At 37.8% G+C, this 23,824-nt stretch overlaps 1 protein-coding gene across 1 annotated transcript in view; it reads left to right on the forward strand.

The window, feature by feature from the left end:
• The window catches only part of CPNE8 (copine 8), a 109,028-nt gene that overhangs the window by 24,957 nt on the left and 60,247 nt on the right, over positions 1–23,824 (forward strand). Inside the window, exons 4-6 of the mRNA XM_062599474.1 lie at positions 8,876–8,979; positions 13,657–13,696; positions 17,896–17,972. Of these exons, the coding sequence (XP_062455458.1) occupies positions 8,876–8,979; positions 13,657–13,696; positions 17,896–17,972 (221 nt within the window). The remainder of the gene's footprint in view (positions 1–8,875; positions 8,980–13,656; positions 13,697–17,895; positions 17,973–23,824) is intronic.

The raw sequence follows: 23,824 nt of genomic DNA on the forward strand, positions 1-23,824 counted from the left end.
CCTCTGGTGGACTCTCTCCAGTAGCTCCATGTCTCTCTTGTACTGGGGAGCCCAGAACAGGACACAGTACTCGAGATGAGGCCTCCCCAGGGCTGAGTAGAGGGGCAGGATCACCTCCCTTGACCTGCTGGCAACACTCTTCCTAATGCACCCCAGGAGACGATTGGCCTTCTTGGCCACAAGGGCACATTGCTGGCTCATGGTCAGCTTGTCATCCACCAGCACTCCCAGGTCCTTCTCTGCAGAGCTGCTTTCCAGCAGGTCAGCCCCCAGCCTGTACTTGTGCACGCAGTTATTCCTCCCTGGGTGCAGGACTCTGCACTTGCCCTTGTTGAACTTCATGAGGTTCCTCTCTGCCCAAATCTCCAGCCTGTCCAGGTCTCTCTGAATGGCAGCACAGCCCTCAGGTGTGTCAGCCACTCTTCCCAGCTTGGTATCATCAGCAAACTTGCTGAGGAGGCACTCTGTCCCCTCATCCAGGTCATTGATGAAGAAGTTGAACTGGATTAGAGCCAGTACTGAGCCCTGGGGAACACCACTAGCCACAGACCTCCAACTAGACTCCACACCACTGAGCCCTCTGAGCTCTACCTTTCAGCCTGTTCTCAATTCTGCTCACAGCCCACTCATCTAACCCACACATCCTGAGCTTCTCTAGGAGGATGTTATGGGAAACAGTGTGAAAAGCCTTGCTGAAGTCAAGGTGGACAACATCCACTGCTCTCCCCTCATCTACCCAGCCAGTCATGCTATCATAGGAGGCTATCAGATTGGTTAAGCATGATTTTTCCCTTGGTAAATCCATGCTGAGTACTCCCGATCACCTTCTTATCTTTCAGATGCTTAGAGATGGCATCACCTTTCCAGGGATGGAGGTGAGGCTGACTGACCTAGAGTTGCCTGGGTCCTCTTTCTTGCCCTTTTTGAAGGCTGGAGTGACATTGACTTTCTTCGAGTCCTCAGGCACCTCTCTTGTTTGCCATGTCCTTTCAGAGGTGATTGAGATTGGCCTAACAGTGATGTCCGCAAGCTCCCTTGGCACTCGTATGTGCATCCTATAGGGGTCCATGGGCTTGTGGCTGTCAAATTTACCTAAATGATCTCTAATCCGATCCTTCTTGACCAAGTTAAGTCTTCCTTTCTCCAGACTTTCTCCCTTGTGTCCAGAGAATTCCTGAGGGGTATTCATAATCTGATCCTCAAGATGATCTCTTTTTTACCTAAGTTATTTGTTGTTTTTGCTCAATGTGAGAACTTACGTGTCTGATGATTACACTCTTCAGTAGAACTTGTACCAGTTGCTAGATGATAATCCACATTTATTGAGGTTTATTTTATTTTTTTAAGAGTACTGGTCAAAGTTGCTGTGAGACAGTGAGCTTTTATGTTCTTTAGCACAGGAACATGGCCTAAGTAGCAATATAGTTTGTAGTAGTCCAGTATAAAAAGTTTCAGTACAGAGAAGCAGAGAATAGAGAGTACTGGAGAAGCCTGTACTGTCCCACTTGTGAAGAAAGAATAAACCTTGCTGTTGCTTGATATTCAGTCCAGGGGAAAGCTTTCGCTGTTAGATTTCTTGAAGGAATTAACTGTTTGAGGGGAATTAAGCTATTTGGAATATAAGAAGTCATCATCTTTCAAGGAAGTCATGTTTCCTTTCAAGGAAAGGAGTTAATGGAAAAAGGGAAAGCACAGGAGGTTGAGGAATCCTTTCTGGTTTTTATGTACTTATGATTGTAGAACTCTCTGTTAAAAATGGTTGCTTAGAAATCATAATTTGTACATGTAATGCATATCTCATGAGTATGCCTGCATTTGTGTATTCGAGAAATATTATTGTTTTTCTGCTAATTAGAATGAGTTTATATATTAAAAACATTACTTCTGGGTTAAACACACTGCAGTATACTTTATGACTATAGTTTTTCAACAGTGGGCTGATCAGTCTTGGATCTTTCGTTTGTTTCCTTGTAGGCTCTGGAATTCTGGTGATTTAAGACTACTGATCATTATGATAGAAAAACTCGTGTTATTGTTACTGCATTTCTTCTCCCACAATTCAACTCTCCTATTTGTTCTGTTCACTTGTAGTGCACCTAGGTTATAAACTTTGAAACTAGACTTACCTTTTGTTGTGTGTTCATACAACCTCATGCAGTGAGCTTTCGAGCTTTCAAGGGAGAGTGTTACCTGCAATTTCGTAAAGAATTTTGGGAAGTCTAGATCACAGCTGAGAACTTAATGTTAGCTTAAACCATTCCTGTTCTTCAGTTTGCTAGAACTGTTAACAGAAATCTAGGTTCTGACTATTCTGATTATTCTGACCGTTTCAAAAAAGGTGTTTAAAAGTCAAAAAACTAGAGAGAAAAATCATGAAAGGGTTGGATAACGTACTCTATACTGAAAAACTTAAGCTCAAATTATTTGCCTGATGAAAGAGAGATTAAGGATAATTGTGATCAGTTATAAATAGCAATACTAATAACATAAATTTCATAATGGAAAATATTTCTGTCTAACAAAGATATGAAAAGACCAAAAAGATGGAAAAAGAACTGAGATAAAATCAAGCCAGAAACAGGGGACATATTTTTCAGAATTAGGGTAACCAATTATTGGAACAACTTGATTGCAGTTGTGGTGGAACGTTGCGGATTTTAAAAAGTAAGATATGATGGCATACTAAAATGTATTCTTTAGTTTAGTCACAGGCATAAAATTGAAGCAAAAAACTGATTCAGGGAATTCCTGCGGGAAAATGCTTGGCTAGACCTTCATTATTAAAACAGTTACTTTGCCTCTTCTAATTGAGAGGTACAGAACAGATATTGCACTCATCTGACTTCCTAATCCTTTTGAACTCTGATGTTAAGATGAAGGTTATGACTTTCCTCATGTAACTCAATAGCCCCTTAGGCTGGGTAACCAGATTGAGATGCTAGGAAATTCAAATAACTAAATTAAACAAACAAACAAACAAACTTCTACCAGGAGAACTTACAAGATGACAAAGATTCTGTGTCTTGAGAAATGTAAAAAATGGATTTATTTTTTGATTTTCTGTGTTGAATATGTATTGTCCTTTAAATAATTAAATTAATTCTGTTACTCTTTTGAATGACATTTTTAAAGATACTTGCTTATTGGCCAAGTTAAGATTTTAGCTTTACACAACTGTTAGTGGGAGAAATTAGGCCATGAGGAGAACTAATTAATTAGCAGCTATGTTATTAGTCATAACTGACTGGATTATAGAAATAACCTGTTCTGCTTTAAAAAGGCTATAGTTAATTGGGAAACTAGATTTTAAAAGGTGTTGTTTAGATTATCTGGAAATGCAGACTGGTGCTTTTTAGTGCCAGCATTTTAGTAAATCATCTGTAAGATAAATTTTAATAGTAATTTGGTAATAAGATATGTGGTTATATTTGTTCAATGTGAAGGAACCATTTGCATAGCCATTGGAAAAGAGTAAACAGAGCCACAGACTGAAGCCTTGATTTTAAAAAAAGCCTATTAAAATAATAAGTGAACTCAGTGGCACAGTTAAATCTCTTGAGTTTTATAACAATTTTAGCCTAACTGGTCAGAGATAAAGGTAGGAACGTAACAGACATTCTGTTAGGCCTTCTCTGGTCTCAGTCTGATTTAATCATCAAAATACTGCCTTTTTATCTTCTTCTACTGATAGGCTTTTGTCATGCACTTTAAGTCAAGGCCAAAAGATTTTCCAAGTGTAACTTGTTTATAATTTTAAGTGAAACACTGTTTCTGAAAAAATGCAGGCTATCATTTACGACATTTAGTTGTTTTTAATAGTTAAAACTTTGACATTTTATAGCTAATTAATACACTTTTTGATGTAACCTTTTCTTCAAGTCCATACATAATTCTATTTTTAATTGAACTAAAAAATTTTTTAAAATGTCATGAAGATGGAATACTTTAAGTAGAAAGGAGCTCTGGGTTGCCCAGCCACGTGTTCATCTGACATGTCTAGTCCAGCTTCTTGATCCAAGCAAGACCATCTTCAAAGTCAGAGCCTCAAGGCCCTGCTGATGTTTGAAACTGTCTGAGGGCAAAGATTGTACAACTTTTTGGTGACTCACTCCAGGACTTAACCACTCGTTGTGGAAGAATGTTTCCCTATATCCTGTCATAATTCACCTTATTGAAACTTTTTGTAACTTGTGACTGTTGCATCCTGTCCTTTTGTTGAATGATCTGAGAAGAATCTGGCTGTCTTGTAAGACTGCAATAGATCATCTCTAAGCCTTCTATTCCCCAAGCTGAAGAAACTTAGCTCTGTCAGCTGTTCCACATGAGATGTGCTCCAACCTGCTAACCATTTCTTTTTAGGGTCCCTGTGGCCTACAAGTGAGGCCACGTATGTAGTGCTACATCCAGTTCTAAGCTCCTCAGTACATGAAAGGCATGGACATATTGGAGCAGGTCCAGTGAAAGGCCACTAAGATGATTAGGGGCTTGGAGCATCTGTCACATGAGCAGAGGCTGGGAGGGCTGGGATTATTTTGCCTAGAGAAGAGAAGGCTCAGGGAGATCATGTCAATATGTATAAATACCTAATGGAAAGGTGTAAAGAAGACAAGAGGCAGACTCAGTGGAATCCAGTGGAAGAACAAGAGGGAATAGACACAAACTGAAATATAGGAACTTCCACTTAAAACATAAGAATAAACTTATTTGCTCTGAGGGTGATCAAACACTGGAACAGATTGCTCAGAAAGATTGTGGAGTCTTGGATGCATCTTTGGATGTACTCAAAACCTGTACTCAAAATGGACAAAATCCTGAGTAACCTGCTTTAACTGACCCACCTTTGCTCATGGGGCTTAGGCTAGATAATCCCCAGACACCTCTTCCAACTTCAACTGTTTTGTATTTTTCTCTGCTTCTTAGCCATAATTTTTCTTTTTCTCTGAATGGCTTTTTCCAAAATCGAGTATTTCCTTGTGTTGCATAAACTGCCTGTGTTATTTCAAGAAGAATCACATCTTCATAAAATGATCTTATCAAGCTTATCAAGGTGTCAAGCCTTGGCTTCAGAAGTATGTGTAAACGGAGTCTTTTGACAAGTTGATCCTCTGAGATCACTTAGCCATTTTGGGTTTGTGCCTTTCCATTCAGATGACTTCTTTGGCTTCAGAAAGTAAACATTTTTAGATGACAGCTCCCGGTGTTTCTGTGTTTCTCTGTTGTCCGTATAATTAGAAGTAGGCCCCATATGATCAAAGATCCTCTTGTTCTCCTTCAAACTTGTCCTAATCTGAGGATTTATTTAATTTTAGTAACCATTCTTTTCATGCCTAGTGATGAGGGAGTCTCCCACAATAATATGCTATTTAAATCCGCACAGGATCTGAAATACTTTCATGGATATCTTTATAGGTGTCCATCTGGTTGTATTTGCCATAGCTTTGGAGTTGCCCAGAACTTAATAGCTATTCTTCACTTAACCTGCTGTGCATCAAGAAGCTTTGCCAATTACAATGCAGTCATCTTATGAGCTAGTACAGTTTTTTGGAAGATTCTGGATCCTTTGCTCCTATAATAGACTAATGTTCATCGGATTTCAGTAGTAAGGGTAAATCTCCATTTTATGCAGCTGATTCCAGTGTTTGAGAGAATTTGGTCAGCTTGCTGTAAAAGTGCAAATGCAGAAATGGAACACTTGAGGAAGTAAATACACACATGAGATATGTTCCTGCTCAGAATTGCAAAATGGATAGTTCTTGTAACCTCATTGTTCTCATTTCTCATCTCTGGTTTGATAAACTGCTGTTTATTGGCCATGAAAGACTGACTCCTCACTTTCAGAGCATACCTTCAGATAGTACTAAATACTGTAGAAACTGCTGCATATTTCATTTCATGATCTGTTTGAGTTTCCATTTTTTCCTGGCTCCAGTACTTCTGAATGCTATAAAGCCTGCAGCTGATACTGGACGATTTTCTTTATGGATATTGACATTTATTTGAATGGAGACAATGAATGTATTTAAAGATATGAAGGCTTCTCTTCAAAGAAAAGAACATCTAGTCCAGGCAAGTGTTCCAGCTACAGGTATTTCCTTATAAAGACCAACTTTCTATTGCTGCAGGGGTTTCTTACTCATTAAGACTTGGACGTTATAGTTATGAGCCTGGTACAAGAGAGTGTTTTTGTAGCAGTTTGACTGCCAACTTTATTTGAAGGCTCCAGAGAATGCTTTGAGCCATTTCTCAAGAGACTGGCCTTTTCATTCTAAACAAACTATAAGGATCAAATTATTTGTTCATGTTCTGATCTGTTCCCAACATCCTGTGCACCCAATACTAGACCTCTCTTGAGAGATTCAGGGAATTTTTTTCAAGTGTTCAATCTCTCCTTCACTCTGGAAAACTTCAGGACATTTCTTCTCTCCACTTCTGTGGTGAGGAGGCGCTTACCTCCTTCATGGCAGTTGTTTTGGCTTAGGAGAGTTTAAGAAATGTAGTGATTGCTAATGAGTGTTCCTCTTTTCTAAAGAAGTTGTGTTTTAGGACATATTCAGAAGCCTTCTTGCAGGACATGTCAAAGTTCTGGTGAGATCAGGAAATAATTGTTTTAACAAATCAGGTAAATTATCATCAAAATGCTATTGACACTGTATGTTAAACTTTGTCTTTTTATTTGGAGAGTATGTGGTTCATTAGGAAGATAGTTTTGCTCCTCTATCTTTTATAGGAAGTGCTGGGATATGGAGATTTCTGAAAAAGACTGTCCCAGTTAACTGTAGATTGCAGTAGAACATCTCACAGAATAGAGAGAGTGAAGGTACCCTGCAGGATCTGAGCATACTCTTTAAAGCTACAAATCACTGTTATATCACTTGTGAGGATTGTTCTTGTTTCTGAGATGTCACAGAGCTGTATCTTGAAGATCTGCTAATACATTTGTTGAACGTTTTATTATGCCTGAGACCTTTGGATGGGTAGTTGCTTTTGGCAAAGAATTCATCCTCTTAGGTTCAGTCCCACTTCTCCAGAGGACCTGTATAAGTGAATGGTGCTTGGAGTCCCTTGCAGTTTGAATGCATGTACGCACAATCATTTCGAGGAGAAAAGAAGTTTACTGACAGTATTAGAGCCTCTTTCAAAGACACAAATAATGTGTTTGCAGTTCTTTACCATTTTATATTAGTAAGAATTGACCAATGAAAGGAAATGCCTGAATTTTGAGAGGAAGTGTCAAGTGTCCTTTCATACCATATATATATGTAAGTACACAGGGGTTGGGATATAAGGAGGTGGCTCCTATCTGAGGCTTAGGAGCTCTGTATAGGTTATATTAATGTTCGCATCCGTAGTGTGAATGTGTACTTTTTTAGAAGATGCATCTCAAAAACCTCCAGTTGCAAGAAAATAACTACCTTTTCTTTATCTTTGTTTACTGATTTAATTAGTCGTGTCAATGAAGAGGTGGGCAGCCAAGGCCTGTAAAGACCAAGAAAAAACTGTATTTTACAGAAAGTTCAGGAAAAAAAAAGGTGACGAAAGCTGAACTGGGGTGAAATAAGAGCTGGGTAATGCAAGAATTGATGCACTTGTAATGGAAGGACTATTCTCTCTAAGTGTATTCAAAGCTGTCTGAATTAAGCAGTATATGGAATCATAGAATCATACAATCAATAAGGTTGGAAGGGACCTCTAGAAATCATCTAGTCCAACCTCCCTGCTCAAGTAGGGTCACCTAGAGCATGTTAGACAGGGTTGCATCTAGGCAGCCCTTGAAGATCTCCAGAGAAGGAGACTCCACAACCTCTCTGGGCAACCTGTGCCAGGGCTCCGTCACTCTCACAGTAAAAAAATTCCCCCTCACGGTCAGGCGGAACTTCCTGTGCTTCCATTTCTGCCCATTGCCTCTTGTCCTGTCACATGGGACAACTGACAAGAGTTTGTCCCCATCCCCTTGACACCCTCCCTTCAGGTACTTGTACACATTGAGAAGATCCCCCCTCAGTCTTCTCTTCCCCAGGCTAAACAGACCCAGCTCTCGCAGCCGTTCCTCATAGGGTAGGTGCTCCAGCCCTCTGATCATCTTTGTAGCCCTCTGGTGGACTCTCTCCAGTAGCTCCATGTCTCTCTTGTACTGGGGAGCCCAGAACAGGACACAGTACTCGAGATGAGGCCTCCCCAGGGCTGAGTAGAGGGGCAGGATCACCTCCCCGACCTGCTGGCAACACTCTTCCTGATGAACCCCAGGATACCACTGGCTTTCTTGGCCACAAGGGCACATTGCTGGCTCATGGTCAGCTTGTCATCCACCAGCACTCCCAGGTCCTTCTCTGCAGAGCTGCTTTCCAGCAGGTCAGCCCCCAGCCTGTACTTGTGCACGCAGTTATTCCTCCCTGGGTGCAGGACTCTGCACTTGCCCTTGTTGAACCTCATGAGGTTCCTCTCTGCCCAACTCTCTAGCCTGTCCAGGTCTCTCTGAATGGCAGCACAGCCCTCAGGTGTATCAGCTACTCCTGTGTATGTTTTTGCTTGGTATTGTTCTTTGAGGAAAGAGTGGATTTTTGTGCTGCTGATTTTTTTTCCCCAAATATTTGTGGATTATGAAACACTGCAGGAGCTGATGTTTATACAGATTATATCATATGGTATAGGGCATGCACTGCTCTTCATATTGAAATACTTGGACTTCTACCAGTCTGTCTGCATCCACAAATAACTGGTGTATTCATGTGAACACAGTCATTTCTCTTATGACATTTAGGAGAAACTTTCACAGGCTCTTTCATATCTCACATATTGCTGTTTTCTGTGATATACTTAAGTAATTTATTATAATACATTATAGTACTTGACTTAAATCAATATTTTTCTTTTACAGTTTGGAAGAACAGAAGTAATTGATAATACTTTAAATCCAGATTTTGTGAGAAAATTTATAATGGACTACTTCTTTGAAGAAAGAGAGAATCTGCGATTTGATTTGTGAGTTAACTATCTTTGATTCTAATATTAAGGCATTTATAAACTTACTAATTTTCTTCAAGCACAAAGTTAACTCAAAAGAGATAGTATTTGTTGACATGGAATAAATGCACGATTGATTTAACATTGCTTCCTCTGAAATATGTAACATGATATTAACTGAGTTTTAAGAAATCGATAGACATTATCTAGTCAAAGTACAATCATACACATACAAACAGGAAGTATTTAGAAACCTAGAAATGTTAATAAGTTCTTGCAGCAAAGTCAGTTAAATAAGCATGAATAAACTGTCCAAAAATAAAATACTGTACATGTAATGCAGAGTCAAAATTTTCTTTACTAAAATAATGGCAGTGTAGTTTTAAGCATATTGAATTTTAAGATTTAAAAATGAAAACATTTGTTCTAGAAGTGGATGACTTTTGGCATTATTCCAAATATACTCATGTCTATTATGTTGGTGGAAATGGTTTCATTTCCACTTTATACAATGGAAAATAGAACTGAGAGTCCACTCACCAGGTCACCTGGAATGTCCTCTATTACCTTTCACCCTATTCTTATTATTCCAGTTTTTGGAATAATCAAGCATGTCTTGGTTTCTTTGGGTTTTTTTGTTTGTTTGTTTTACATCCTTCTTTTTATTAATAATTCTTCCTAACTTTGCCCTAGGGGAGAGAGCATGAATAACCCTTACAGAAAATGAAAGTAAAAACATTGACTCCTGAAGTCGTTCTGGAATTCTTTACTCTCTATCCTATGTACAGTGGCATTCGGATGCTCTTTTTAGTTGAAGAACCCTATTTATTTACATTTTCTTTGCAAGATGGGCTTTAAAGTGAATTTTGCCAATCTTTATTTTGTGTTCTTCTGGTTTCTGCCCTCATGTTTGTTTCTTTTACTTGATTGGTTCTTCAGAAAGGTTTACAAGGATGATTTACTTACAAAATCAATATATCAAGGAAGATATGTTGTAGTCTGCTTTCCTATATGTTGTAATCATAAAGACTGAGATCTGATATGCTTTAGGGAACTGCCACAAATCTTACTCAGGTGGTGGTTGTAATAGGAATATTCTGTAGTAATGTCCCTTCTCAACTTTAAATTTTTCTTACAAGTTTGCCTTCAAATAGAAACTGCATTTATTGCACTTGCACAGAATCACAGAATAGTGGAGGTTGGGTGGGACCTCTGGAGATCATCTAGTCCCTGCGCAAGCAGGGAAGTAGAGCATGTTAGACAGGGTTGCATCTAGGCGGGTTTTTAGTATCTCCAGAGAAGGAGACTCCACAACCTCTCTGGGCAACCTGTTCCAGGGCTCCATCACTCTCACAGTGAAGAAATTCCTCCTCACATTCAGGCGGAACTTCCTGTGCTTCCATTTCTGCCCATTGCCTCTTGTCCTGTCACATGGGACAACTGACAAGAGTTTGTCCCCATCCCCCTGACACCCTCCCTTCAGGTACTTATACACATTGAGAAGATCCCCCCTCAGTCTTCTCTTCCCCAGGCTGAACAGGCCCAGCTCTCACAGCTGTTCCTCATAGGGTAGGTGCTCCAGCCCTCTTGATCATCTTTGTAGCCCTCTGGTGGACTCTCTCCAGTAGCTCCATGTCTCTCTTGTACTGGGGAGCCCAGAACAGGACACAGGACATAGTACTTCTGTTTTGTAGATAGGAAAAGAGATGGAGAAAGACTTCATCATTTGTCTAAAATCTCCTAGCAAGTTAGTGGTTAAGACATTTTTAAATCTTCTAGGCTTTAGTCCCATTCTGGCATTTACTTACCTAGTAGTTGCTTCACAGCAGCTCTGACAGTCTATTAATTTTTTTCCAGAGTTTCTGAAAAACAAATCTATCTCTGTATTAAGCAGGATGTAATGTAAAAATTTCCATGGTCACAATATTGATGATGTTTCCCGTAATGGAAGAAAAAATATGCTGGTGGTCTTAAACATGTCTTAGCAATGTTACTGATTTTATTTTAAGTTGCTGACAGGTTAGACAGAAATAATCTTGAATGGCAGCATTTCCTATATTGTGGAGACAAAAAAAAAATTACGATCCATTTTTTCTAGATTTGAGTGCCTTTTGTATTGCATGCCACAGCCCTACCTATGTTAACAAGTGTTGGAGGGATGTGTGAGAGAAAGTGATACATTGTATTCAGTACACAGCTAGCCAACTGTTTTCCATCTAGACTTGAACTATTTCCAGGGCAAAATGATTTACTTGATGCCAAGATAGTTTACAGGCTGCTCCTAGATAGACAAGTACAACTGCTTTTATCTTCACCATGGAAGCGTGGTGCAAGTTTTATTTTTGATTCTTAGAGTTTACCATAATGTTATTGAATCTGCTGAGTGTAACTGTTGACTGTCATTTAAAATAAATTTAAGTGATACCTAGTCAGTTTATGAAGTAAAAGTTTCTTTTCAGAGTGTAGGTAAAGCATTTCTGAAACAAAGACACATCTGGGGCTGTATAGGAATCTTGATTTGATTCTCTTCCTCTTCATATGTTGTGCATGTATGTTATGGGAGGAGACAGTGTGAAAGAAGAGAAGCAAAAGAAATGAATTAAAAAGAGAAAGCTAAGCTTAGTATAGGCAAGGCAAGGAAGGTCTGTGAAGAACTTCTGGATAAGTGCTATCTGAAAAGAACTTGTATGTGGGAGCAGAAATACAATCTTTGATTCTTCCTGTATTCAGAGAAATAGGACTCTTTATTTACAAAAAACTGTAAACATCAAAGTTACTTTGTACATATCAGGCAGATCTGAATGTTTTCTGCTACTGTTCCAGTTTACCTGGACACAAGCCTGTTCTGAACTGAAAGCTGAATAACAAGTTCATTCTGCCTGCATGTGACCTTATTACCAAAGTCTGTGAATTTGCTTCAGAGCCCTTTAATTATGATAGAAGATCAGAAATGAAAATTATGGAATGAAATATTGTGGAATTCAGAGTTAAAAATATGACTGTCATATGACTGATCATTGATTAAAGCTTTGATTTAGATCAAGAACAATACGTCATTAGAAAGTTTACTTTTCTTAAATTCCTCAGCAAAATAGTATACGACAGGTGACCAAAGTGTTACTTTTCAAAGAGAAAGTTCTCAAATGATTCCTATTCTTGGGTTTTGGCAAGAAACAAGAAAAAGGCAAGTCTCTTACCAAATTCTGATTTTTGGTCTTCGAAGGTACTGATAAATGAGCATAAGTCCCTTCATGCACTTTACAGCCCTGAGTATCTCAGTCGCCTTTCTGCTTATATCTGTTGGTTTATTACCAATTTTGTCTATGAAGTAGCTCTTCATTTTAGCTAGCCCTCAGGTCAATTACTACTTTTTTTTCTGTTTAGTTTCATCAGACCATATGCTTTTTTGCCTTTTTTTTTTTTTTTTAAACTCATCAGTTAATGACTTTCATATTTTGGGTTACATTTTTTGGTTTACATTTTGGCTGTTTCCAAAACTTGTTGGACTGTATTACACCCCACATCCAGGCTAGGGTTTTAATGATGCATTGTTCTGGGCAACTGCTTTATGGTATTCCCATCCTTTTGATTTCTGATCCAGGCCACAGTGCATCCCAACAAACAGTTGTATAAACACAACCAAACACAGTAAACACAGTAAACACACAGTAAAGACTGAGATGAAGACTGGAAATACTTTTTCAACTTGGTTGCTGGTATTGAATCTGAGTTTTAAGATTTGATAGAAATATTACTGGGGATTTTCTGATAACTTTTCATAAATTTTAGTTTGGGAATACCTTCAATAAATTTTGCTGAGGTTTGGGTTTGGACAAGTTTGACAGTATTACAGCTACACTACACAGCCAACCTACACTAAACAAAGGCCCTCTAGTAAATCATTGTCTTGCAATAAATGACAGAAATGCTAAGTGTTGACTTATTGGTCACTGCTAAGAGCTATGCAGTTGAATTAAATAGCCAAACATGTTACTTTTAAAGTATCTTTATTTACTTTTTGTGTTGTATTATATAGACTGGTCAAATTAGTGAAAGCAATATTTTCGTCTTACATTATTGCATTTATCTTTCATTAAGATAGGGTCAAGATTAAATATTTTTTGCATTTAGTTTTAATTCACAGAATCTTTTTTTTTTTTTTAATCTGACTGAGTATTAGAAAGAAATCAATGACATTTTCTAGTTGGAGGAAGAAAGAGATTGTGATAAAGAACTGAAAAGAATGAGTCAGAGTGTTGCTAAAAAACAGTGTGGTTTATTACCAGATAATTAATCGAACTATTGCAAAATCATCTAACAAAATAATTCACAGGTTAGTTTAACTTCTGTTAAAAAGATTAATTTAAAAATTCAGAAATTTAGAAATTAATTGGTTGAATGTTGTGTTCTATTTTGTCCTGGCTTTTTTTTTTTTTTTTTTCTGTTTGCCTTGTTCAACCTGGAACATAACAATACTTTTTCTAATTAGCCTGTACTTTGTAGAAAATATTTCAGTTAGCTAGTGAAAAGTGAGCCTCTAATCTGTGATAATGTAATTTCCGTTCTTTACTGGTGCAGCTTATATTCATGTATCTTTTTTTCTGTCAATTGAATAGATTTGATTTTTTCTTATGTTGGCCTCAGCTTTGTCATCTGGAAACTCTGATATAACTTTCTTTTTTTTTTTTTTTTAAGCTATGATGTTGATTCGAAGAGTCCTAACCTGTCAAAACATGTAAGTGTTTTCTGGTTACTACAATTTCTTGTGCTGAAATGCTTGTACTTTTCTAAATCTGTTTATTTTCTTTTGACTATAAGTAATATCAGATACATAGAGACAAATGCAGATTATGCAGTGCTTATTAACATACATAGCGCTCACGAGTGTAATTTTAATGGAATGTTCCTCCTGTAAAGGGCATATTAAGCACATGCATTTTTTTTGACGTTTGTACCTTTTTAGATATTTAATAAACTGCACCTTATGGATGGTTCTCTGTGCCCTAGAAACTGTAAAACAGCTTTTGTTTGTGTTCAGATTCATATATATAGAAATCTTACATGCTTGTGACATCTTAAAGTGAAAACTGTTAAATGGTAACTTTAAATTTAGAGACACTAGGGTACAATTTAGAAGTTTCTGAGTATGAAAGTTTTATTAATAAATACAGGGAGGTTAGGGGAGGAGAACCTCTAAGAATTTGGAGCATAGGTAAAGAAGATAATGGGAGGAACATTGTGTACAGGTGCTTCAGATTTATATGTTACAGGTTTTTGTCTTTAATCTCCAGTTAGATCCTCACGGTAAAGATTTAAAGTCCATGGCAAACTATCTTCCATCTCCGTCATCATGGAAAGGTCTTCTGAATAACTACAACATTTCCTGGGAGAGTGTGGAAATAGAAGATCTTCCTATACTGTCTTCAACAAGCATAAAGCCTCATCCTAGGCTTCTGCCCAGGGTTGCTTGCACTTCTATAGTAACTAATCTATCTTACTTCTTTTCTTTTTTCCTCAAAACTTAAATCCTAGTACAAAAATGTAAGATAATGTTTTGAGAAAAAAGATACAAGGTAAGTTACTTAATATGGAAGTGCAGCTATATATATAAATACATATCCTAGATTTCATTATTTGGTTAGTGGAACAGGAATAGAAAATTTGAGTAACTTGCTGTCTATGGTAAAACAAATCAATGAGAAAATAAGCCAGTGTCCTTTTAAAGACTATTCAAGTAGATCCTGAATTAGATACTTGCCTATTAGGTTTTCATTAATACAGCCTAACCAGATCCCAACACATTAGATCCTGTTCTTTCAACAGTGCTAATTAGTTGAAATCTTCAAGTGTGGAAGGAAGATTTTTTAGACATTCATATAAAAAATACTGATTTCTTTCCATCATCTGTAGGAGGAAGTCTACAATTGATGTAGTATTAGGTTTCTGTGCTGAGGACATCCAAATTGTGCTATTATAAACATGAAGTGAAAAAGACCCTGAGAACCCTGTAAAAGAGGGTAGCTAGAAATGTTTACCTCAGCCACAGTAATTCATCTAGGTTATTTGAAGGTTTAATTGAGCTGCGTGTTTTGCTGTGCCCTTGTGGCCAAGAAAGCCAATGGTATCCTGGGGTGCATTAGGAAGACTAGGAAGCTAGCAATGTGTCCTTGTGTCCAGGAAGGGTGCATTAGGAAGAGTGTTGCCAGCAGGTCAAGGGAGGTGATCCTGCCTCTCTACTCAGCCCTGGAGAGGCCTCATCTTGAGTACCGTGTCCAGTTCTGGGCTCCCCAGTACAAGAGAGACATGGAGCTACTGGAAAGACCCAGCGTAGGGCTACAAAGATGATCAGAGGGCTGGAGCACCTGCCCTATGAGGAACGGCTGTGAGAGCTGGGTCTGTTTAGCCTGGGGAAGAGAAGACTGAGGGGGGATCTTCTCAATGTGTACAAGTACCTGAAGGGAGGGTGTCAGGGGGATGGGGACAAACTCTTGTCAGTTGTCCCATGTGACAGGACAAGAGGCAATGGGCAGAAATGGAAGCACAGGAAGTTCTGCCTGAATGTGAGGAGGAATTTCTTCACTGTGAGAGTGACAGAGCCCTGGCACAGATTGCCCAGAGAGGTTGTGGAGTCTCCTTCTCTGGAGATCTTCAAGGGCTGCCTAGATGCAACCCTGTCTAACATGCTCTAGGTGACCTTGCTGAGCGGGGAGGTTGGACTAGATGATCTCCAGAGGTCCCTTCCAACCTTACTGATTCTATTATTCTTGCGTCTTTCTCTCATAGCTCTTAAGAATGTGCTATTAGTAGGTAGGAAGTGAGCAGAGCTTTACTTGTATTCATTTCAGGCCAACAGTATTTGCATAGATCAGCTAGACTGCTCACGTGTGGGTCCTCTGGTGGGGAATAAGGTCTTTGCCCCTCCCTGAAAGTAGCCATTGACCCATTCCACTGGAAATACTGAGCGGTCTCATTTAATAGTTGAACAATCTAGGGATTAAAAAAAAAAAGTTTACCTGAAGAATTTCAGTCTCAGTGACTGAATTTTGGCAAAATTATTAACAATTGAAATAATGGAGGTATGAAGTAACCTTAAGACTAGGAAGTAAAATCGGCTGCTTTAGACACCTAGATTCATTGCAACTTCCAGATTTTTAGAGTATTTTCTGCATTTTAGATGCCGAGTAATAAACAATTGGAATTAATAATGGACTATGGAACTTTAATGTGTTAGTTGTAGAACTCTACAATAAACTAATATAAGGTTCTATGGGGAAAAAAGGAAATGTTTAAATATGTGATTTCTATATGGAAAATATATTTCAGAATATATCAGGCCTGATGATTTTAAAAATGAAAGAGCAGCTGAGTATTTTCTTAAGAATTTTAACCATTTTAAAAAACTTGCTCTTTGTGGAAGCACTAGCAGAGTTGTCAAGCATTTGCAAGTCCCACTAAACTATAGCCTTCTGAAGTGCGGAGTCTTCAGTACTTACGTTGTATTACTCTCCTTGTTTAATTTATATATCTGTGTGTGTGTGTGTGTGTGTATACACACTGCATTTGTGAAGTTCTGTTTTGTTGATGCTTGTATTTCCTTAAGGCATCTTACAGTCCTCACCAAATATTTTTTCTCATCATTTTAAGAAAGTAAGTTCTTAAATTTCATTTTTGATACCTCTGTTAATACTTACTTACTTTTTGCCACAGTGCATGTTTGTGCATTTGTCCCGATCAGTGAATCTTGTACAGTAGTTACCAGCAAAGCAAGATGCACTTACATTAATCTGAATACTCTTTTCTGCCTTGGGCTGTGTGGTTCAATGCTGCGAAGTGTTGGGCAACAAGAGGTTGCCTCTTATCTAAACATTTCCTGTCTCGTGGCCTGTTGTTGTCACTCCACCACAGTTTGGGTGCCAGTGCTTCTAGATGTTGCCCACCTTAGTAGAACAAAACTGTGAATGTGATCAGTTAAAGGACGTAGTTAAGAAGATGTATTTTTGCAGCGTTATTTTCCTCTTTGGTGAGATTAGTTATCAGATCCAATTCACTATATGAACCCCTAACTAGCACAGCTGGGAAGGTGGCAAAGAGATGGGAATGAGCAGCCTGTAGTATGAGAAGAGTAGGGACAGCTTATGCTGATATTGCTTTTATATGCTGTATCATAAAGTTATCATGTGCTGTATAGAAATTATAGTGTCTTCATTCTCATTATTGTCTGTGAACAAATCTCACAAGCTACCATTACCAGTACTGGCAGTGATGCTAGAAAGAGCAGAGTTAGCAAGCTTTACTTGCTTGCAAGATAAGGAGTTGGACTGCAACGTTCAGTTTTCTTCAGTATACATACGACTTGAAAATATAATCTTTTTTTTATAGTACTTTTGCTGCACGGAGATGGAATATGAAGATTGTCTGATTTTTAATAAGATAATTATAAAACACAAAAATAGTTGATCATTAAAGCAATGCTTGCCAGTAGTTGTCAATCCAGCATATTAATATAGATCCTGCACTGACTTGAATTCCTGTCAGTATCATTAACCTTTAAGAAATGGTATAATCACTGTAGAATCTCTTCACAAAAGAAAAATTTATTAAAATGCTGTAGTCTGGAAAAGAAGTAGTTATGTTGCTAATGCTTAATTTTTTCCATTTCAATTTCATTTCTGTTTTTGACAAGGATAAAATAAAAATAGTAAATTAGGATTACTTCTGTAATTGTAATCTAGTGTAAATTAGGATTACTTCTGTAAATGTAATCCAAATGTATGTAGTGAGTCTGTTTTACGATTCATTATTGCATAATTAAGTTATTAAGATATGGTGTTCAATAGATGTGTTCTAGGTTAATAAAAAGCCTAGGTGAATAGGAAACCATTTTTTTCCCATGCAAAATATGAAATCTGAGCTTTTGATGTTACTACTTTTCAGGATTTTTTGGGACAGATGTTTTGTACTCTGGGAGAGATAGTTGGATCGCAGGGAAGCAGACTGGAAAAATCAATTGTGTAAGTATGTCATTCTTGAATTTTGCATGAATACATACTACTTCATGAGGTGAGGTTTTTTTCTTTTGCTCTGAGGTGTCTTGGTATATAAAGTGACAGATGTGGCTTCTAAGAGAAAATAAATTGTCAGTTTTTTTATGGACTATTGTAATTTAAGTCTCAATTTAGACAATTATCAAAAGAGTTGACTCATCCAAAATTTTTGTCAGTTTCATATCTTGTTTTAGAAGTGTTTTGAATGTATCATTCTTTAAAATATTTTTCTTATTTTGTAAATAGTTTATTCTTGTCGTTCTAGGTTTTGGAATGGCCTTGAAATAGAAACAGTTTTGATTATGCTAATGTCATTGATAAGATTAAATAAGTAAATTCTGCTTCTTAGAAAGAGTATCTTCAATGTTTTAACATGAGTGCTTATTCTCTGGCTATCTTCTGAATTTGTATATTGTCATATTTAAATAATTGAAATCAGAGTTCTCTAGGCTAAATCACCTTTCTGTGAAAATGTGAAATCACTGTTAAATTCTGAGGTTTCTTAAATTTTACATCTTGCTTGTGCCTTTTAATTTTTGGGGATAATTTCAAGAACTGGTAAAAAGTAGATACTTATAATGTTGTTAATATTTGTTTTCCTTTATTTTCTGAGGAACTTGACCTAAGTACTTAGGAAGGCTTGTAAAATGCTCATAGCTAGGGATATTCAACCTTCTTATATTATACACAGCTAGAGCTAGAGCTCAGTGCAACATTCTGAATAATTTCCATCTGTAGTTGAAATTCACTCAGTGTTGACTCCTTGCCAAAGAAAGGTAGCCATCATATCTATCCAAAGGAAGACATTAGATTGAATGGATCCAGATTTCAAAGGAGCTATAGATTTGAAGTGTGAGTGGATGAGTACTTTCTCGTTTGAGAGGTTAAAGAACTTTCAGCTCAGATTTTTCAAAAGTGCATCCTCTCCAATTGAGAATGCTTAGTGTATAAATGATTACATTGAAATGTAGTTATTATTTTATTTCTTCTAGAATATTTGCTCCTTCTGTACTTTAATAAAGGTATTTGTATACTATATCATTTAAATCTGCTAGAATCTTTTGTCCTTGGTAAGGCAGTAATAGTTAGCAGATCACAAAATTGAACTGTTGTGTGATAGCCAATTACACCAAGGTTATTAAGTAAAATTACAGTTTTACTTCAACAAAAAAATGAGTTCAGATTGAACTCCTCTGTTGTCCATAGATGCAAAGTTATGTTGAGTAAAGCTGTGAAGGGCTGTTCCTTAGGTGTGCTCATTTATAATACAAGTAATATAGTCTATCTTTTCATTTTATGTAAACCTCCCTTGTATGCATAAGTACCTTTATCCCACTGGTTTTAATAGTCATTCATTTACATTGGTATACTCAACATTTACAGAATCTTTTGGTACTTAATGCATTTTATAAAAATCCTTAAGATCACGTGGATGCAGTTACAGATGCTGTTTTCTGAGCAGCGTACCACAGTGTAAAACAAATGAAGCCCTGAGCTGTCATATAAGAATAGCTCAACCAAAACACATTTAGTCCTGCAAATTAACACATCATAAAACTTTATTGTGTTTTATTCAAGCATCAGAAAATCCTTACTATGTATTCAAAGCCAAACATTCCTACTTTTATTTCTATTATTCCTGATAATACAGATCTCAACCAACAGGTAATCCAGTGTATCTGATATTTTCTATTTATCCTGCTAAATTTAACAAACAGAGTTAAATTCTCCAGAGCAGGAGACTCCACAACCTCTCGGGGCAACCTGTGCCAGTGCTCTGTCACTCTCGCAGTGAAGAAATTCCTCCTCACGTTCAGGCAGAACTTCCTGTGCTTCCATTTCTGCCCATTGCCTCTTGTCCTGTCACATGGGACAACTGACAAGAGTTTGTCCCCATCCCCTTGACACCCTCCCTTCAGGTACTTGTACACATTGAGAAGATCCCCCCTCAGTCTTCTCTTCCCCAGGCTAAACAGACCCAGCTCTCGCAGCCGTTCCTCACAGGGCAGGTGCTCCAGCCCTCTGATCATCTTTGTAGCCCTCTGGTGGACTCTCTCCAGTAGCTCTATGTCTCTCTTGTATTGGGGAGCCCAGAACAGGACACAGTACTCGAGATGAGGCCTCCCCAGGGCTGAGCAGAGGGGCAGGATCACCTCCCTTGACCTGCTGGCAACACTCTTCCTAATGCACCCCAGGAGACGATTGGCCTTCTTGGCCACAAGGGCACATTGCTGGCTCATGGTCAGCTTGTCATCCACCAGCACTTCCAGGTCCTTCTCTGCAGAGCTGCTTTCCAGCAGGTCAGCCCCCAGCCTGTACTTGTGCACTCCCTGGGTGCAGGACTCTGCACTTGCCCTTGTTGAACCTCATGAGGTTCCTCTCTGCCCAAATCTCCAGCCTGTCCAGGTCTCTCTGAATGGCAGCACAGCCCTCAGGTGTATCAGCCACTCCTCCCAGCTTGGTATCATCAGCAAACTTGCTGAGGAGGCACTCTGTCCCCTCATCCAGGTCATTGATGAAGAAGTTGAACTGGATTAGAGCCAGTACTGAGCCCTGGGGAACACCACTAGCCACAGACCTCCAACTGGATTCTGCGCCACTGATGACAACCTTCTGTGCTCTGCCTTTCAGCCTGTTCTCAATCCACTTCACAGCCCACTCATCTAACCCACACTTCCTGAGTTTCTGTAGGAGGATGTTATGGGAAACAGTGTGAAAAGCCTTGCTGAAGTCAAGGTGGACAACATCCACTGCTCTCCCCTCATCTAACCAGCTGGTTACACACATTAATGATGGATTATTAATTTAGTATATAATTCTTTTTTTAAGAAGTCTCTTGTCGTAAATTTTTTTCTTATATTTCTCAAATTTTTAAAACTCCAATATAAGTATAAACTGGAAAATCATCATCTTATGCTTCATATTTCTTTAATTTAATTTAAATTTCAAAATAATTGTTTCTAAAAGTCTTCTACATCAGATAAGATTTCAGAATGGATAATTGAAATTGGTAAATTAAAACCAGATTGGTTGTTCTAAAAATGCTCTAGTCTTTTAATTCAATCTATACGTCCCCGTAAAAACTTTAAAAGTCACTTAAATAAACTAAAATACTTTCATTACATAAAATATACTAAACATAGTAAAATTATATTTTAACTTTAGAAGATATTTTAAAGGTATTTAAACTAGCGCAATTTCAGAGATTTATGCATATACAAATTCTGAAAAAGAAACAAATTCTTTTGAATCATAAATGTTAGGGGTTTGTTAGCACTGCTTTTGGAGAGGCTCTCCTATAATTATGCCCTTTAAGTGTATTAGACCAGACTAAATTTTGTCTATAACTGTCTTTCCTTCTGATCATTTGCGTTTTGTACAAAGAAAAATTTCAGCTCCTCAGCAGGACTCATTTATAGTGCAGTTTATACTTAAAAATGCTAGTAACATGAAAAGACTTCTAAAATACTTTCTCAAAAAATTTCTCATAGTATTTTATCAAAATACATCATTGATTTGATTTCTCTATTTTACAGTCAACTGCAGTTGAATCAAATACCATTTTAGCAACTGTAAACTGTTAGTTCTGTTGCTGAATGCTATAAGTGATACTATCTTTACTTCTACAACATCCTTTTGCAGTATGATTCATGTACTCTTTAGTACTCAGAATTAAGGTTGCTAATAAATGCATTTTTGCTGAATTCCTTGGAAATCAGACATAGTCCAGACACCTGATTTATAGACTCAGTCTTTATGACAAGTCCCTGGTAAACCCCCCTGAAATCTTTCCTGCCTCCCCACTTCCCCAGAGTATGCCAGCACTTTACAGTTATAATAGTACTCATTTTTACGTGGAGGACTTAGTTATTGTAGACATGAACAGTCATATTATTGTCATTACACATCCCTTATTTCCCTTCTGTATAGTAGTAGGACTGTACACACTGGAAATTACTTCGTTTTCAAGGTAAATAAAATCTTCAACTCTGGACATGTGAAAGGTTACAATGTCTGCAATGTGACTGAGGAAAACTCTTACAAGTATACTAAACTTGAAAACAGAACTATACACACAGTAATATAATGTATGTTAAAACTAGTACTACTTTGCTTTTCTCTTACTTAAATGTCTTGAAAAACTACCCAGAAAAGGTACTTCAAGGTTGTGTCATCTTCTGTTGTCATCCAGGTTTGCAGATGATTGTTAACTTTTAAGTTTCCTTCAAATTCAGTGGTTAATCAAAAGTTATTTGCAATAAGGTAAATATTATATGAAACATAATGCTCAAAACTTAAAATGAAAAAAAACCCTAAAACCAAAGGACTGCACCAATATTATGAGTGTTAAATTACTGTTTAATATATTGCTTGTGGCTATAGCAGAAGAGTAGGAAACAACTAATTGTTATCTATTTCAAAAAAAAAAAAAAAAAAAATCCCCAAAGAATCAGCTGATCAGATTTCTGATACATTCATGTAGAATGGTTACTTTAAGCAAATTGTTGTTGGTAGACAACATCTGTTTTTGATTCTTACACTTAATCTTAGTCTGAATGTTAAACTTTTAAAAATCTGTCCAGGAAATAGCCCTGAGGTTTGGTATACTAAGTAGTAACCTTCAGAAAAGCAGGGGTGTAGAATAGGATTGCTTGGTTAAAATGTGACACTGTTAGCTAGCGTTGCTTGGAGGGGCAAGGAATGCACTGTAGGGGTCAAAATAACGAGGAATCTTTGGGTGATTTCCTTGTCCAAATGGAATCACATGCACTATAGTGCAGCCAGTGTGCAAACTACTTGATTTAAAATATCTTCAAATGTTTCTGCACAAGTTGCACACTTCCCTTACAGACTAATACAGACATGTTGGGTGAAATTCGTCTGGCTAAATATGGGTTTCTGCAGTGTAGTTGTCCACCCCTAAGTAAGCCATGATAATCTCCTTTTTATAGGCACTGCTGATCTGGTCAATGTAGTCAATGATGTCTGAATCATCTCCTCCAAAAGTAGTTGAATGTCATGGTCTGACAATATGGATGGTAAATGGCTTTGGATACCAAAACACTTTAATCACAGATGTAAGGAATTCTACAAATTACATTACTCCTCTGTTCTGTTGGAGAGAAAATGTGTTCCAGGAGAGTCGGGCATATTAGTTAGCCTTAAGGTTCTTTACATGACCTCCCTGTTCCATGGGAGAGATGATGTGGTCCAGGAGAAAAGCCAGGCAGATCAACACAGCAGATTTAGCCATACTGTGTGTAAGCCTCAGCAAGGCATTGGAGTCCCCTAGGTTTTGTTTCACTCCCTGGCTTCCTCAGAGGTTGGAGAGATGGTCCTGAATCCTGGTGCACGGTCATGGGGTCTCCCCTGCCCCAGAGTCTTTGGAGTACTCTAGTTATTTCCAACATTGTTAAGTTTATTTAGTTACAGAGTTGGACAAAAAATACCTTGTTGGTGATTAGTCCATTCAGAACGCACTGTCATTTTCTGATTAGCTGTCAGCATTTTTGGCACACACAATCTGCTTGTTCTGAAAATACTCACACTTTTTGATGATGAACAGGTTGTTTGCATAGCTTGGCTGTCAGTTTTCTTGAGCACACAAACACTAATCTGTTTTTCTGCAAAAGAGGTTGATCATATTTTATTTACTTCTACTTAAACCAAGCCTGGAGGATCACCATTGTAGTGGTTTGTTAGCTTGAAACACATACTGTGTCTGTACTTCACAATGAAAGACACACATGCTTACATAATTTTCTTTTTTGCCTTCAGCACAGGCATGATTGTAGTTTTGTTGCTCTTTCTAGCACCAT

Source organism: Rhea pennata, chromosome 1, assembly GCF_028389875.1.
Source record: "Rhea pennata isolate bPtePen1 chromosome 1, bPtePen1.pri, whole genome shotgun sequence".
Lineage (NCBI taxonomy): Eukaryota > Metazoa > Chordata > Aves > Rheiformes > Rheidae > Rhea > Rhea pennata.